A 16,694-nucleotide genomic window follows, 5' to 3' on the forward strand; every position below is an offset into this window, starting at 1 on the left:
CGCACTCTACACAATGGTTTACGGTAATTCATCACATGATCCTGCTCTGCAAGATGCTAGATATGCTATAATTCTATCCTCAGAAATATATTGAATCATACAGTGCCATTGCTTGCTGATAAATAAAATCAGCTCTACATAGACGCTATAGCGGTGCTGTCAGATCGAAGGACGAGTGTTTACACTATACAAAACTGATACATGGTCCAGTAAACGAAGGAAATCATGAATACTGCTGATTTTCAGACGCAGTTAACATCCATAATGGACATGTTGGCGAAAGCAGCTGTTGTTGAAATAGGCAAACTTTTCGAGGAAAATTCGTTGCTGTTGCGACTAGAGATTTCACGATGTACAAACGAAAACGAATCTCTGAAAAAGAAATGCCATTTTCTGGAGAGCGAACTTCAGTCTGCCCGGAAAACCGCTGGAAAGATGAACGGGACAGAAGCTTCATTCAGCCACCCGGGACTTCGAGGTGATGTGCTTATGCACGATGCATGACTCTGTGATTTTGCATATCAAACATGGGTATATACATCTGATTTCCAGGCTGAAGGTTCAAAGCCTGCAGTGGGTGGTCCCTATATTGTGGTTGTGCCCTTGAACAATAGATTAACCTCATGGTACGTTTACACAACGATGTATCTACTAAAAACGGTATGTTTACACAGAGATGATAACAGAAAACATGTTTTAAACAGTTTGCAGTTTGTACAGTTTTTTCTTTGGTGAAAACGATAAACCGTTATCGTCTCCAGGACGACTAAAACGTGAATTTGTGAAAATTGTGACGTCATCTGCATGCGGATGACGTATTCTAAAGTGTTTATTTACAAAGTGACATCATCATCTACTGGCCTGGCTTGAACAATACAGCGTTTTTAGTCGGTTTCACTGATCCGTGCGAATGGGATCATTTTGACAACGTTGTCATCTGTAGGCGAATTTTTTAGTTCATCGTTTTTGTGTAAATGTACCCTAAAGGCCCCGATATACTTCAAGCGAAATCGAAGAACGAACTGATGTGACATCATTTAAAACAAAATCAGACCGAAAAAGCGAAAGTAAATACGAGCAAATTAGGCGACATACAATAACCAGTCTCCAAATATCAAAGCTATCTTAAAGGGTTAGTTCACCCAAAAATGAAAATTCTGTCATTACTTACCCTCATGTCGTTCGACACCCGTAAGACCTCATCTTCGGAACACAAATGAAGATATTTTAGCTGAAATCCAATGACTCAGAATGGCCTCCATTGGCACAATGGCACTTTACACTCTCAAGACCCTTAAAAAGTCCTAAAGACGTTGTTACAAAGTCCATCTCACTACAGTGATTTAACTATAATTTTATGAAGCGACGAGAATAGTTTTTGTGCGCAAAACCCCCCCCAAATAACGACTTGTATAGTGATGACCGATTCCAAAACACTGCATCATGAAGCTTCGAAGCGTTATGAATCAGTGAGTCGATTCAGCAGTTTGGATCGCCAAAGTCACGTGATTTCAGCAGTTTGACACGCGATCCGAATCATGATTCTACTCACTGATTCATAACGCTTCAACTTACAGCGAGAGTGAGGGTTAGATGAATATGTGTTGATATTGACTTGTGTGTGTGTGTATGTATGTATATATATATATGACAAATTACCAAAAACAATGCATGTCCTACAGAGTCTGGACGTCGTCCCGCAGTTGACAATATCTTCGGGAAGGAATGGTGCATGAACCTCTGGAGACACGGGGAGTCAGGTGTTGGTGAGCAGGAGGACGACACACACCTGGACTCTTCGGCCATCCCAGAAGAGGTTGGTCTCACCGTTAATCCACATGATGCAATATTAGAATACACTTCACTTGAACACACTTTTTCATTTTCTAATCTTTTAGCCAGTAAATTTGCTGGATGACGAACCAGATATGATAATGATCAAGGAGGAGACATTTGACGACTGCTCTGGGAAAAGTAAAACTGAAGATGAAAGTAGCAGTTTGAGAGGTTAGTGGAGAACGAACTTTAGAACAGCTGCAATTGACTCTTTATTATTTTTAGATGTTAATGTATCATTTATCGAATTACAGGACCTGCAATGACCAGTGATGAGAGATGTGTTGCCCAGCGCTCCGAGGATTTCATCACATACACGGTACCTTCAGACGAGCAAGTCCAATCGACCGCACAACAGCCACAAGCCGAAGAACAAGCTCTTGATGTATCAATTTCTACACATGGAGACTGTACAACAGAGCAAAACTTCCATAGTACACACAACCACACAAGTGTTTCAGAAGAGAAAAAGTTTGAGTGTGTATTCTGTCGAAGAACCTTCAACAAACTAACCTACCTGAAAGCACACATGCGAACACACTCCGGAGAAAAACCTTTTGTCTGTACGGTTTGTGGTAAAAGATTCGCTCAAAAAACGTACCTCAGAATACACCAGCGCACTCATTCTGGTGAGAGGCCGTACGCGTGCATGGAGTGTGGAAAGAGCTTCGCTCAAAAGAGTTCTCTAAACGTGCACCTCCGAAGCCACACCGGAGAAAAGCCATATAGCTGCTCAGAGTGTGGGAAAAGCTATGCGTACAAACAGGGTTTCAATACACACCAGTGCTTTGGTTAGACTAAAGCGAACTGAATTATATCTGTATCGACGCTGCTGTTCCAGCGGAGTGTGCGTTACTCTTCCATATGAAACGTTAACAAATTGGAAGTGTTCATGTTTGTTCACAGAAATGTAGGCCCTTCAACATTGTTTGGAAACGTGTTATACAGAAGCAGCAGGGGCCTATACCATGATGGATCAGCGTTACAGAATTAGTTGACAAAACCAAACCAATTCAACCACGTACTTTCTCCATCGACTCAGGCTTTGATCCGGAGTTCATGGAGCGCACGCAGATGAAAGTGTGAGATCGAACATGCCTTGAAACAGAGAAACTGCGATTCACTTCTTGCGAGAGAATCAGTGAGATTAATTTCGCTCTTCTGCCGAAGATTAAAGAATATAAATGACAAATGCATTTACACAGCAAGAAGAAAATAGTGCAAGTGTAAGGTGTGAAGTTAGTTTATATATTTGATAATATATTAGGTATACAGAGACTTTGACATGTAAGCTCACATGTTAAAGCAGCACTAGGTAACTTTTCAACTTTTATAATATATTTTCAAACTTCTTGTGAGGATACATCGACTTACAATAGGTTGAATGACACGTCTGCCATAGCCTGACAGGGTCTGTATCGTTTTTAATCGTACTTTTAAACTTCGGGTTTCGGGTAGTAACCCGAGAAAAAAAGAACTACAAAATTCGACTGCTTTACGGCATATACGTCACTTCCACCACCACCCCCACTTCCTTAAATTCGGACGTGCGAGCCCAACTATCATTTGTTTGCCGAATGTTATAGTCATGGCCGAAGCAGCACAGAAAAATAAGAAAGCAAAGGTTTTGTCGGAGGAAAGCAAAAAGAGGAAACGAGAAAGTGATCGGATTAAAGGCAGGACGAGGATCAGCATTGGGCCAGCGTTTGCTCGTTGGCGTGAGCTGAAGGAGGAGGGGCTACATTCTTGCAAGTAAATACGTAAGATGTACAAAATCATATTTTAGGATACCTAACATGTCTGTGATATTTGTTTATTTGTCTTGCCTCAAGCTATAATGCAAATCGATTTTTCAAATTTGCAGATTCATCTATGGTAGCTTGATATTATAATATTGACGATATATGGTTATTACCTACCACTCAAACATTGAATTGAAGTATCATATAGATTCTGTAAAACGGTAACCAATAGACTAGGCTACTATAATAATGCTGGCTTGTAAACGTGAGCATCGCGATCATTTGGCGTTTGAAAAAAATAAAACCCATGAAATTATATTCATATGACATGCTGAAACATGTGCCACTGTACCTGGGATGAAGACATTTCACACGCGATGCAAGCAGAACACCTGAATGTGAACTCCTGCAGTGTTCAGGGCTATCATAGTTGTCATGTCAACAAATGCACATGCGATGATCCGCTGATGTAGAATGACAGTTTACGACAGTAGTAGAGGACAATACTGTTTCCCAACTGTAGGGGGAGCCCGAGAGCAAAACCTACCTAGTGCTGCTTTAAAGCTTTATCTACCTATTTCAAATCTTATTCATATTACACATTATCTGTATATAATTATGTTCATTTAAACTAATGGTTAATAATAATTGTTAAAACTAAAATTGCTCATGTGGGTATAATTTTACTATATAAATAATACAACTAATTATAATAAATAATCTCCTCTAAAAGCATGACAATTTCATATTTAAAAACTATGTAATGACCTTTAATTTGGAGCAAGAGTAACTGTGGGAGTGTCAGACATGTGTCACTATACTCAAAGCCGATTGGTCCAATTTCGGTTTGAGTCCTCTTACCCAGAACATGACCTGCACCTGGAGCGGGTTAGCCAGAACCCCGCTAAAATCCGAGCCACTGAAACCCAAGGTTGAAACTAAAACGAATCTCGACTAAACTGAAACATACCTGGTTATCCACCTATCCCGGCTTCATGGTATAGGCCCCATGAGTTATCTATACATTGACCATAACTTCATTTAGAAGCGTCTAGATGTGTGTATTCATTTCAAAAGAGGGATAAACTTAAATAAACTTGATGTAAAATGAGTGAAATCATGCAAAAGACTTTTTATTCATACTCCAGCATGGTTGAAAATACACATAGTAATGGTTGTTTGCCTACACGTGCAATCTAACAGACATCTGAACTTCAACAATCAACTCAAACTTGTTTAAGCATTTTACATACTACTTAGATTACAGATTCCAATCAGTAAAGATCAAGTAGGGTTACTGGTAGCTATAAACTAATGGCCCTAAACTAACATACATTATGATTATATTTGAAAGAACTGGGACCGTATTCACACAAAAAAAAATCCTAAACAGGGATGCATTTACTTCTGGTCATGTTTGATCTGGGATATAAACTACTGGTCAAAAGATTGGAATAATTGCAATAATATAATACAGATGTTTGTGAAAGAGGTCTCTTATGCTCACCAAAGCTGCATTTATTTGATCAATAATACAGTAAAAGCAGTACTATTGTTAAATATCATTAAATTAATATATTTTAAAATGTACCTTATTTCTGTGATATCAAAGCTGAATTTTTAGCAATCCTTCATTTTTATCAAATAAATGCAGGCTTGGCAAGCATAAGAGATAAAGTCGGCAACACTTTATTTTAAATGTACGCTATTAACTAGCATGCATATTTATTAAAGGGATAGTTCACCCAAAAACAAAATGTCTATGTTTATCTATTTACCCCCAGGGCATCCAAGATGTAGGTGTCTTTGTTTCTTCAGTAGAACACAAATGAAGATTTTTTTAACTCAAACCGTTGCAGTGTGATAGTCGTAATGATGTCAATGGGGATATTTTAGAGTATGAGAGCAAAAACATAGACAAATGAATCCTTATTAAACCATGCGGCTCGTGGCGACACATTGTCTTAAGACACGAAACAATCGGGTTTCTGCGAGAACCCGAACAGTATTTATGTAATTTTTTTACCTCTTATCAGACGAATGTCATCTAGTTTTCCCAGCGCCATAACTTCCGGCGAATAAGGTCAAAATACTGGCGTGATCAAAGATATATATATGTAGATGCCTCATTCGACCGATAAGCGCAGGCACTAATGAGGAATCTATGTATATATCTATGATCACGCTGGTATTTTGCATGCATTTTTAGTCGCCGGAAGTGATGGCGCGGGGACGGCTGATGCAAAGCCATAGAAAAAAAATGAAATATTTTTAAATATGGATATTTTTCTTACACAAACACTCAGATTTTATACGTCTGAAAGAAGAATGTCATATACACCTCGGATGACTTGAGGGTGAGTAAATCATGGGCTAATTTTCATTTTTGGGTGAACTATCCCTTTATTGCCTGACCATATTCTACATCCTACCCAATACCTCTTAAACACTACAAAACCTATTAATAATCAGTACATTGGGAGTTTGAGGCAAGTTAATAGAGAATATTTGTTCCGCATACTAAAGTGTTGCCAAAAAGTCTTTAAATATTCCAAACTTTTGTCCGGCATTATGGCCCGGATATCAAATGCTGTGCCTTTGATTTAACAGAAGAAACAAATTAGTTGGCAGGATAATAACTACATTACCAAAACGCAACACACAGCCATACCTGACTATACATTTCTGCTAAAACCTACAGTATTACACAAAGAGACAGTCGTGTTATAGAAACACTCCACTATTTTTGAAAAAAGGCTCATTTGCCAACTCTCCAAGAGTTGAGTTACCGTTTTCAAATCCATTCAGCCAATAGAGACAGAGCGCATTTAGGCCACGCCCACACTGGGGGGGGGGTCCAACGCTCTCCATTGACTTTGCATTGCGTGAGGCTGCATCCTTGTCATTTCGGACTTATAAAAAAAAAAACAGAACAATGTCTAAAAGCTGATATGTGACAGTGTACAGCAAACGAGCTAAAAAACACAGAAATAAGTTTTTATAAGCTGTCGACCCAAAAAAACGAGAGTTTAAGGAGACAAAAGTGGAAAAAGGTCAAATCAAATATCCAAATGTCAGTTTTATATATGATATTTCCTGTCGCTGATTACGTTCCCCTCTAGTGGGTGTACTTCTCAGTGTAATATAACATGTCTCAATGGCCTGTATCCACTTTTTTGTCCTTAAACGCTTGTTTTTTGGGTCAATAGCTTATAAAAACTTCTGGGTTTTGCTTCGCTTGTTTGCTGTACACTTGGTCACATATCCGCTTTTAGACATTGTTCTGTTTTTTGTTATAAGTCCGAAATGACAAGGATGCCGCTTCACGCAATGCAAAGTCAATGGAGGGCGTTCGATTGTTTCCCCCCCCGGTGGGCGTGGTCTTCAGATTATAACACGTGTCGCTCTGTCTCTATAGCTTAGCATAGATCATTGGTCATTTTTATTTAAGCGAGATGCTAACGGTCTAATCAGATTCAATGATCTATGCTAAGCTATGCTAAAAGTGCTACCGCCAGACCCGGAGATCGGCTGAATGGATTCAAAAACGGTAAAACTCAACTGTTTAACTCTAGCGGAGTTGGAAAATGAGCCCATTTTCAAAAATGGTGGAGTATTCCTTTAAAGTCCTGAACCTCACATTTCCAGAGTTAATATTCCTCCCAAGATTTCATTTTACCAGGCTACTGCAATCTCAGATTGAGGAAAAGAAGAGTGCTACATAAAGCTGTAATTTATACCACGGTAACTTTTCCTTGGTTTCCTCCTTACTGGTTTAGCTGTGCTGTCATGGACAGAGAGGTGTTGTTGTAGGGTGACTTTCTGGGTGAAACCCTTTCCGCAGGTTTTACAAGTAAAAGGTCTCTCTCCTCTGTGGATGCGTTCGTGATTACTTAGGCAGATTTTCTGGGTGAAACTCCTTCCGCAGGTGACGCAGGTAAATGGTCGTTCTCCTTTGTGGATGCGTTCATGGGTTTGTAGATTCCCCTTCTGGGAGAACCCTTTTCCACAAAAAGTGCATTTATAGGGCCTTTCCCCTGTGTGGACTAAATAGTGAACCGAGAGATTGGTGTTTGAATGAAAACACCTCCCGCAGACCTCACAACGAAACCTTTCACTGGGTTTCAGCTTTGAAAAGCGATGCTTTCGGAGACGGTTTCTGGCGGCATTTTGGCGAACAAACACCCTCCCGCCATCATAACAGCTGAGGTTGTTTGGCGCTTTCTGTACCTTAAATCTCACGTCGCAATGTTCTGTAGGGGCTTCTCCGTCCTCCTGGGCCTCGGAGGGAAACTGGCCATTGTGCTCTACTGAAAATTGGTTGAGGAAACAGTGTCCATCAAAATCTAATGGATCGTCTATTGGTGCTATTAATTGGTCGACAGTGTCACCGATAGCGGTTTTTGAAGAGTGTTGGTCTGTCGAATCAGAGGATGTGTTTTGCATGTCTGACATCTCTGAAAATTGGTCATTGAAATGTCTGAAGTCTGCCGAGGACACGTATGCAGAAGATGGCAGCTGTCGTCTTGAAATCTGGGGCGTTTTCCCTGTTGGAGTATTAAAAATGGTTCAAATCAAATCATTGTGTTAAACATAAACCAAAATAATGACACCTGACTGAGGGTGACATGTTTACACAGAGCCGCGAAAATGTCTAAAAGCGCTGCATTATTCATGCCAGGCCAGTAGTTGGCAATGTCACTTTGTAAAGAAACACCTGATTGAACACGTAACATGCATGTGAATGACATCGCCTTCTTTACAAATTCACGTTTTTGTAGTTTACACGAAGGCAATAATGGTATGGTTTTCAAAAACTTGCACTTTGAAACACGTTTTCATTTTCAGCCCCCCAAAACGCTGTTGTCGTGTAAATGAACAGCCAAAACACATTCAGAGTTTTCAGTTTTTAGGGTAATGTAAACTGCCCTTTAATTAAAGAGCTGCTAAAAATCTAGAACATTACCTGTACAACTGGGATATGAGTCCACTTCAAAACTCTCCTCTTTGATGAAGACCAGATTGGAGGGGTCTTTTTCTTCGTGCTGTCAAAATAAGCAGATCACGTAAACCAACATTTTGTTTTTCCATTTTATTCATGCAGGATTGTAAAAAAGGTTTACATTTTAACCCTCATCCTTCCCTCAGGTCATTTCGATCAAATGTTTTAATTAAAAAAAACTGAGTGTTCATCGGAGGCTACGTCTACATTAATCCGGATACATTTAAAAATGGCGGTTTCATTTTAAAACACTGTCCACACTAGCGTTATCAAGCATTTTCCAAAAGTTTCTTGTCGACACTGAAATGTCAAAAAACGCTAAATTCACCTTACGGTGCATGCGTTAAACCTCATAAAAGCTCACAGAGATGACAGACATTATCAAGTTATCGCAATTCTTCTGGCAGGATAATTTTATTAAGCAACATATCTCTCCTTTCACTGATGCATCCAGGTCGCACTCACCATTATACGTTTGGTCTAAAACACAACTGCTGTCATGTTTTGCCACAGAATTGTGTGTCATCTTTGCAGGACTGTGATATGAAGAGTGCGCGAAGTAACATTTTATACATAGCACATAACAGGCACAATATAGCGGTATAAACATGAATACCTATTGGTACGTCATTGTTTTCAAATACCTCCGTTTTCACTGTCCACACTACAACGCGAAGACGGCATTTTCAAATGTATCCGCTTTGGAGAGCGTTTTCAAAAAGCTACATTTTCATTGACTTAAAACGCCGTCTCAGTGTGGACGGAAGGCCAAAACGGAGAGAAAAATATATGTTTCCAAACAAAAACATTAGTGTGGACATGGCCGGAGTGACCGGCCCAGTGGCCGGCCCAAGACCCTAGGACTTTAGTCGCACTTGAACCACGACTACACAACAAAATGTGACTTGATTCAAAGTTTTCGAGTTTTGTGCTTGAAATTTTAAAAAGTAACAAATCCTTTCCTCAAGGCTCATTTTGATCCCCCTTAGGAATGAATGGAATGCGAGGGATGCTTCAGTACACAGAAAAAAAAATATTAAAACATAAAACTGCTAAAACTTTACCAAAAATGTTACTGAAGAAAAACTGAGTTTAGGACCGAGTGGAACAGCTCATTTGCTCAATATAGAGCTATAAGGCAATATAGTGGCAAGAGTCATGAAATATAATGTTATATTTTATTTTTTTCAGAAGAGATTTGCAGAAACACTCAATGTAAGCTATTTTGGAGCTGAATTTAAAGAGTTAAGCATGAAATTCAAATAATTGTGAGTCATTTTGAAGTTGAAAGAATTTGAAGAATGTACTTTGATAAAATCTAGTAATTTAAAGGCAAATTAAAAAAAAACTAAACAATAGAAATCGAAATAAGCTTTCTGGACAATTTTAGGGCTTCGGGTCATTTGCTACAAAGAGCGAGGGATGGTTCACCCAAAAAAAAAAAAATATATATATATATTGCCCGAGGCTGTGTTTCTCTATAATATTAAAGGGTGTGCACAGTACAGTTATTATATTATTAATCATGCCATCATTACAGACTCAAGTGTCATGTTTAGCACAATCTTGAAAAGGACCTCAGTTCATGGGTTCATAAACAAATAAAAATAGTACAGTACAATGTTTACAAATGTGTAATTTCTATATTTCACTGCTCTATGTGGTATGCATCATCTCCCACATGAAAAACTACGACTCTAATTGAGGAGAAAGGTGCAAAAGGATTTAGCTCATTTTTCTAGTGTAGTTCATGGAACCATAAAATGTATCACAGTATTTTTTTTTGCATTGTAATACCAGTGTCGTGTTTAATGCACCTTTCAAAAGTGACAGAGACCCTATCTATCCTTTTTCCCCCTTGCATTTACAACACCTTTACAAACTCTGAGCATGTGCGTTTTTTACGCTTGCACTTTTGGCAAATCTGGTCATTATTTTACACCAGTTAGCTTCTGAAACAAGTTTCAATTTGGGGTTAACAACTTTAAACGAACCTTATAGGGCGACACGGGGTACAGGTCGACATCGATCGCCAGCTCATCTTCTCTGGACTCGTTCCTCCGATCCCACAAACTGGAACACCATTCCTTCCCAAATATCCCTTTGATGGAGGGCTGCGGTCCTAACAGTGGTCAAATATGCATTATAATCACTGCAGTGCACATGAAAACAACTGTCCGGTTGTTGAACATTTTCAAACAAAACTATTAACCAGAGGTTATTTACCATCTTCAGTTTGAACACAAATGGAGCGATGTGTTTTGGAGCCAGCGCGCGCTTCTTTTGTGATGCGCGTACTTTTGCCTTGCCTTTCGCTCCCGAGACAGAGCATTTTGTCTTTAAGAACGGTGTTTTCACTCACGACCTGAGACAGTTCTTGTCGTAAAAACGCAAAATCGCTGTCTACAATTTTGCATATTTCTTCTATCGCCGTTTTAGTCGTTATCTCCATTATGGAGCTTAGTTGCAACCGAAACGACAAAGATTTTGACATTTTTTTAAGCTCGCGACTTTTTTGTTAGCATGCGAGAAAAAAAAACTGGCTAAAAAAAACGTAAGGTCAGCCACCGAAAAAAAAAAAAATCCAAAATGTGCAACTTGGTACTGTGCAAAAACCGGATATAAAGTGTACGCATGGAGACCTCGGCTTTTATCTTGCCTCAGAATATCGTTAGCTTCCGGTTTGTGTGGCGGGAGTTCCCTGTTAGAAAGAGGGGGAATCACCGAACAGACTTTCCTTGCATTCAAATTCGCCCTAAAAAGTTTCCGCCAAATGTGTAAAATATATATACACTACCAGTCAAAAGTTTGGAAACTGTACTATTTTGATTGTTTTTGAAAGAGGTCTCTTATGTTCACCAAGCCTGCATTTATTTGATCAAAAAATACAGTAAAAACAGTGTTATTGTGAAATATTTTTAAAATAACTTTTTTCTATTTGAATATATTTTAAAATGCTACTTATTTCTGTGATCACAGCCGAATTTTCAGCATCACTACTCCAGTCTTTAGTGTCACATGATCCTTCAGAAATCATTCTAATATTGTTTTCCCCAAAGATATAAATGTAACATTTCAGAAGATACAAAAGTTTCACCTGTAATTCTTTGAAAATTCCATAACATCATGAAAAATAATAGAAAACATAACACAAAATAGTAACAAAAAGTGTGTACATGTGTATTCAAATTAAATAAGAGGAGTTTAATTCTTTGTAAATGTCCATAGTTCTTATTGCTTTGTGGTTTGAGAGTCCTTTGAGAGTTTCAAAATAAATCTTCATGTCAGCCTTAAAATGGGTGATATTGGGTTCAGACCACTTGCATTTGTGTATGTAGAACTTCCAAAAGTAATATTATAAGATTTAATATAAAAACATGACTCTTTTCTATATCATTCTTTTCCTAATAAAATATAGCATCTCTTTTCTCTATGTTAATTTCGGTTCCACTTAACATATTAAAATAAATATTCTACATTAATCCAAAAGAAAACATACATTAAAAAAAAGGAAATCATTCGAATATGCTGATTTGCTGCTCAAGAAACATTTATGATTATTATCAATGTTGAAAACAGTTGTGTAAATGTTTTTCCAGGATTATTTAATGAATAAAAAGTTCAAAAGAGCAGCATTTATCTGAAATATAAAGCTTTTGCAACATAAATGTTTATACCGTCACTTTTGATCAATTTAATGCTGAATAATTGTAATAATTTATTTAAGTTCTTTCCACAAAAAAATTAAATAATAATTCTTCCCGACCCAAAACTTTTTAACGATAGTACAATGTTGCAAAAGCTTTCTATTTCAGATAAATACTGTTCTTTAGAACTTTCTATTCATCAAAGAATCATTAAAAAAATTATTCACACATCTGTTTCAACATTGATAATAATCATAAATGTTTCTTGAGTAGCAAATCATCATATTAGAATGATTTCTGAAGGATCATGTGACTGAAGACTGGAGTAATGATGATGAAATACAGCTTTGACATTACATTAATAAATTACATTTTAACATATATTAAAATAGAACAGTTATTTTACATTTTAATAATATTTCACAATATTACTGATTTTTTGTATTTTTAATAACATAAATGCAGCTTTGGTGAGCAGAAGACACTTCTTTAAAAAACAATCAAAATAGTACAAAAGTTTCCAAACTTTCCAAACTTTTGACTGGTAGTGTATAAATATATGTGTGTGTAGGCCCAATTTCCACTGGATTTTTCCCCCTGGTTTTACCCGCAAGACAGAGGAGTTTGTTGCATTTCGCTCGAGAACTACAAACGTTAATATAAACTACATACATGGCTGGAGACACATTAATAGTTTATCATCACAAAGATACAATATTTTAAGAAAACCGCATTATGACCACTGGGTGTCAGTATGGTGCAGTACTGTAAGGCTTTTCAAACCCAGCACTGCACACTTTGGATGAAGTGTCACAGCTGAATAAACTCATTATAGAGTTGACCTAGGCTACTCCATGACCTGAGCTTCGGGAGTCCAGTCAGAATGTGCAGTGCGTGATGCTCTGAGAAAGGTTTGAAAACTTCTATCTTTGTACCGATTGTGTGCCGATATTAAGACCCTTATCTATTCTGTTCTCCATCAGGGCTATTCATGCTGAGTTTAGTTCTAACCTTAATCAAACACAACTGCCTAATAATCGAGTAATCCTGAAGATCTTGTCTTAGTTGGCTGCGCCTGTAAGCTTAAAAATGCTGGCTTTGGAGGATGCTTTACAAGGAAGGCATCAAGGCATGGCCCAATCCACTGTTGACTTCCCTTTCTGTCCCCTAAGATCCCTTTATCTGATGGATTTTTGAAGGCAATATCCCACAACCCTGTGCGTTCCATTCTGTGAAAGATGGCGTCTGAAAGTTGCGGTTGCTGGTCAGTTTGTGTGTTCAATTTTGATGTAATTTCTAGCGAGAGCATAATTTCACCAAAGCTCTATTTTGCTGTCGATCATTAAACCATTGCGCTGCCTCAGAAGTTTTGTAAGATACCTTTATGAGCAAACGCTGCCTGCAAAGTCATTTGCTGAATTCGGAACCGCATACTAGTATACTACTCTTACTACTTTTACCATATATTTCTATGGCAGAAATAGAGTAGTATGCTATATATGCCTTTCCAAAATCAGCAATTGTCTAATAGGGCAATGAGGCAACAAGTCAGCTGTCTAAAATTTGATCAACCCAATACAATCCCATTACAAATCACACATGGATCTAATAAACTTGGGTACGACATACACTCACCTAAAGGATTATTAGGAACACCATACTAATACTGTGTTTGACCCCCTTTCGCCTTCAGAACTGCCTTAATTCTACGTGGCATTGATTCAACAAGGTTGCGAAAGCATTCTTTAGAAATGTTGGCCCATATTGATAGGATAGCAGCATCTTGCAGTTGATGGAGATTTGTGGGATGCACATCCAGGGCACGAAGCTCCCGTTCCACCACATCCCAAAGATGCTCTATTGGGTTGAGATCTGGTGACTGTGGGGGCCATTTTAGTTCAGTGAACTCATTGTCATGTTCAAGAAACCAATTTGAAATGATTCGAGCTTTGTGACATGGTGCATTATCCTGCTGGAAGTAGCCATCAGAGGATGGGTACATGGTGGTCATAAAGGGATGGACATGGTTAGAAACAATGCTCAGGTAGGCCGTAGCATTTAAACGATGCCCAATTGGCACTAAGGGGCCTAAAGTGTGCCAAGAAAACATCCCCCACACCATTACACCACCACCACCAGCCTGCACAGTGGTAACAAGGCATGATGGATCCATGTTCTCATTCTGTTTACGCCAAATTCTGACTCTACCATCTGAATGTCTCAACAGAAATCGAGACTTATCAGACCAGGCAACATTCTTCCAGTCTTCAACTGTCCAATTTTGGTGAGCTCGTGCAAATTGTAGCCTCTTTTTCCTATTTGTAGTGGAGATGAGTGGTACCCGGTGGGGTCTTCTGCTGTTGTAGCCCATCCGCCTCAAGGTTGTGCGTGTTGTGGCTTCACAAATGCTTTGCTGCATACCTCGGTTGTAACGAGTGGTTATTTCAGTCAAAGTTGCTCTTCTATCAGCTTGAATCAGTCGGCCCATTCTCCTCTGACCTCTAGCATCAACAAGGCATTTTCGCCCACAGGACTGCCGCATACTGGATGTTTTTCCCTTTTCACACCATTCTTTGTAAACCCTAGAAATGGTTGTGCGTGAAAATCCCAGTAACTGAGCAGATTGTGAAATACTCAGACCGGCCCGTCTGGCACCAACAACCATGCCACGCTCAAAATTGCTTAAATCACCTTTCTTTCCCATTCTGACATTCAATTTGGAGTTCAAGAGATTGTCTTGACCAGGACCACACCCCTAAATGCATTGAAGCAACTGCCATGTGATTGGTTGAATAGATCATTGCATTAATGAGAAATTTAACAGGTGTTCCTAATAATCCTTTAGATGAGTGTATAGACTGTACAATGATGACACCTATTGACTCGTAGGCAGTGTTAGTAACAAGTAACTTGAGTTACGTATTATACTTTTTCCAAGTAACTATGTAACGCATTACTTTTAAATTTACAACAAAATATCTGAGTTACTTTTTCAAATAAGTAACGCAAGTTACTTTGTTTTCCCATTCATTGATTGTCAGCTCTCTTTCCCCCATGTTGAGAAAAACCGGGAGTAAGTGCAGAGGTGTGTAAACATGATGGTTATTGTAGTTTTAGACTAGCCAATAGAAATACAACATGAAATGGCGTATTGATCCCTGAGACATGGTGCCAAAACTTAAAGCTACTTACCGGAAGCTCCAAAATTGGCATGCCAAGTTGGCCTCTTTTCCCGAGCCATGACCAATGATATTCTTCTCTTTCAGTTCCTCCTCTTTTTCTTAGCACACATTAAAAACCACAACTGTGCAATTCATCTAGCTCTATTTGTTTACCACTAGCGAATGCTAATGATGTTTTTTTCTTCTATAAAATATTGCGTCATAGCCTACGATTCAATAGGTGTCATCGTCCTACAGTCTACATGTCGTACCCAAGTTTATCAGATCTATGTCGTACAGTGTGATTTGCAATGATCTTATAGGATTGCCGAAATCGCACAGTCTGTATCAGGCATAAAGGTGTGTTCACATTAGAATTTCAACGAAAGAAAGAAAGTCGTTTGTTCATTATCAATAGCGTTGCAAAGCATGAACTATCACTCATGGTCACTTTCAAAACAAGCAGCTTTTTGATGACGTTGTCAACGTGGCGAATTTGCATGACCGACTTGAACACAAGCACAATCTGTGTGAAAAACGTTTTTCGCAAAACTCCCAATCGCACAGATTCCTATTGTTTTCATTATTTTTGAAAACATATTAAAGTGCCTTGACATTTTCACTGTATGTGGATGTAGCGGGCTAGTCTGGGACCCATAGATGTGCTCACTGATCACAGACGGGAAGGAATTTGAAGGATGAACCCCCTGTCCTAGATGACAAACCCATATGCTCTGCAGAGAGAGGTTGTCAATGTCCCATTGCCTCTCATGTTGGTGCAGTTCTTACAAGTCTTTTGGGACACACACACAGCTCTCAAGGCTGTCCTCTTTTAATCTGCATCTCATCAAAGAATATGTGAGCAGCATAGCAAAATGTCTGTCTTCTGCATTGGGGAATGAAATTCTGTCTACATTGCCTCAAATCAGGGAGCCACAAAAACCAGAGTGTGCACTCTGAAAGAGACACTGAGATATGATCATGCAAATTCACTGCATAACATATGAATTCAGAATTCATACAAATATGCTCATCTTCTCTACAGGGGGTACACAAATTGATCTCATGACACAGCATGGTAACATTTAATATATTGTCCAAGATGTTGTTCTGAGGTCTACAACAAAGCACATCATAATCGAAATGACTAACAACAAATGCTGTCTTCACATCAGATCTCAATATACAAACAGCTTTTGCATGTCACGTGTTTTCAGTATAGCAATCGTTTACATCCAGAAGCCAAGTCTAAAGGTCAAGTGTCTGGAGAATGAGGGACACATAGTGAGCAGCGGTATTTTTATCC

General features: G+C 38.7%; 2 protein-coding genes across 2 annotated transcripts; one reads left to right on the forward strand and one right to left on the reverse strand.

Moving 5' to 3' along the window:
* The first annotated feature begins 33 nt into the window (after positions 1 to 33).
* On the forward strand, positions 34 to 4,697 carry LOC307137535 (uncharacterized protein). Its single transcript, XM_079835243.1, has 4 exons — positions 34 to 478; positions 1,683 to 1,816; positions 1,899 to 2,007; positions 2,091 to 4,697. The coding sequence occupies exons 1-4, from the start codon at positions 226 to 228 to the stop codon at positions 2,630 to 2,632; spliced, it is 1,038 nt and encodes a 345-aa protein (XP_079691369.1). The 5' UTR covers positions 34 to 225; the 3' UTR covers positions 2,633 to 4,697.
* Positions 4,688 to 11,175, reverse strand: LOC307137488 (uncharacterized protein). The gene is made up of 4 exons (XM_079835160.1): positions 10,807 to 11,175; positions 10,575 to 10,702; positions 8,545 to 8,623; positions 4,688 to 8,125 (listed from the first exon to the last, which is right to left on the reverse strand). The coding sequence occupies exons 1-4, from the start codon at positions 11,072 to 11,074 to the stop codon at positions 7,296 to 7,298; spliced, it is 1,305 nt and encodes a 434-aa protein (XP_079691286.1). The 5' UTR covers positions 11,075 to 11,175; the 3' UTR covers positions 4,688 to 7,295.
* Positions 11,176 to 16,694: the final 5,519 nt, after the last annotated feature.

The sequence above is a fragment of the Gobio gobio genome, assembly GCF_949357685.1.
Source record: "Gobio gobio genome assembly, chromosome: 1".
In the NCBI taxonomy this organism is placed as follows: domain Eukaryota; kingdom Metazoa; phylum Chordata; class Actinopteri; order Cypriniformes; family Gobionidae; genus Gobio; species Gobio gobio.

Bases quoted from the DNA above. Each gene is read 5' to 3' on its own strand.
- LOC307137488 (XM_079835160.1), bottom strand. From the start codon at position 11,074: ATGTCAAAATCTTTGTCGTTTCGGTTGCAACTAAGCTCCATAATGGAG. The intron at 8,624-10,574 runs GTTCGTTTAAAG...TTATTTTGACAG, and splicing joins ACCCCGTGTCGCCCTATAAG to CACGAAGAAAAAGACCCCTC. The intron at 8,126-8,544 runs GTAATGTTCTAG...ATACTCCAACAG, and splicing joins CTCATATCCCAGTTGTACAG to GGAAAACGCCCCAGATTTCA.
- LOC307137535 (XM_079835243.1), top strand. From the start codon at position 226: ATGAATACTGCTGATTTTCAGACGCAGTTAACATCCATAATGGACATG. The intron at 479-1,682 runs GTGATGTGCTTA...CATGTCCTACAG, and splicing joins CAGCCACCCGGGACTTCGAG to AGTCTGGACGTCGTCCCGCA. The intron at 1,817-1,898 runs GTTGGTCTCACC...CTAATCTTTTAG, and splicing joins CTTCGGCCATCCCAGAAGAG to CCAGTAAATTTGCTGGATGA.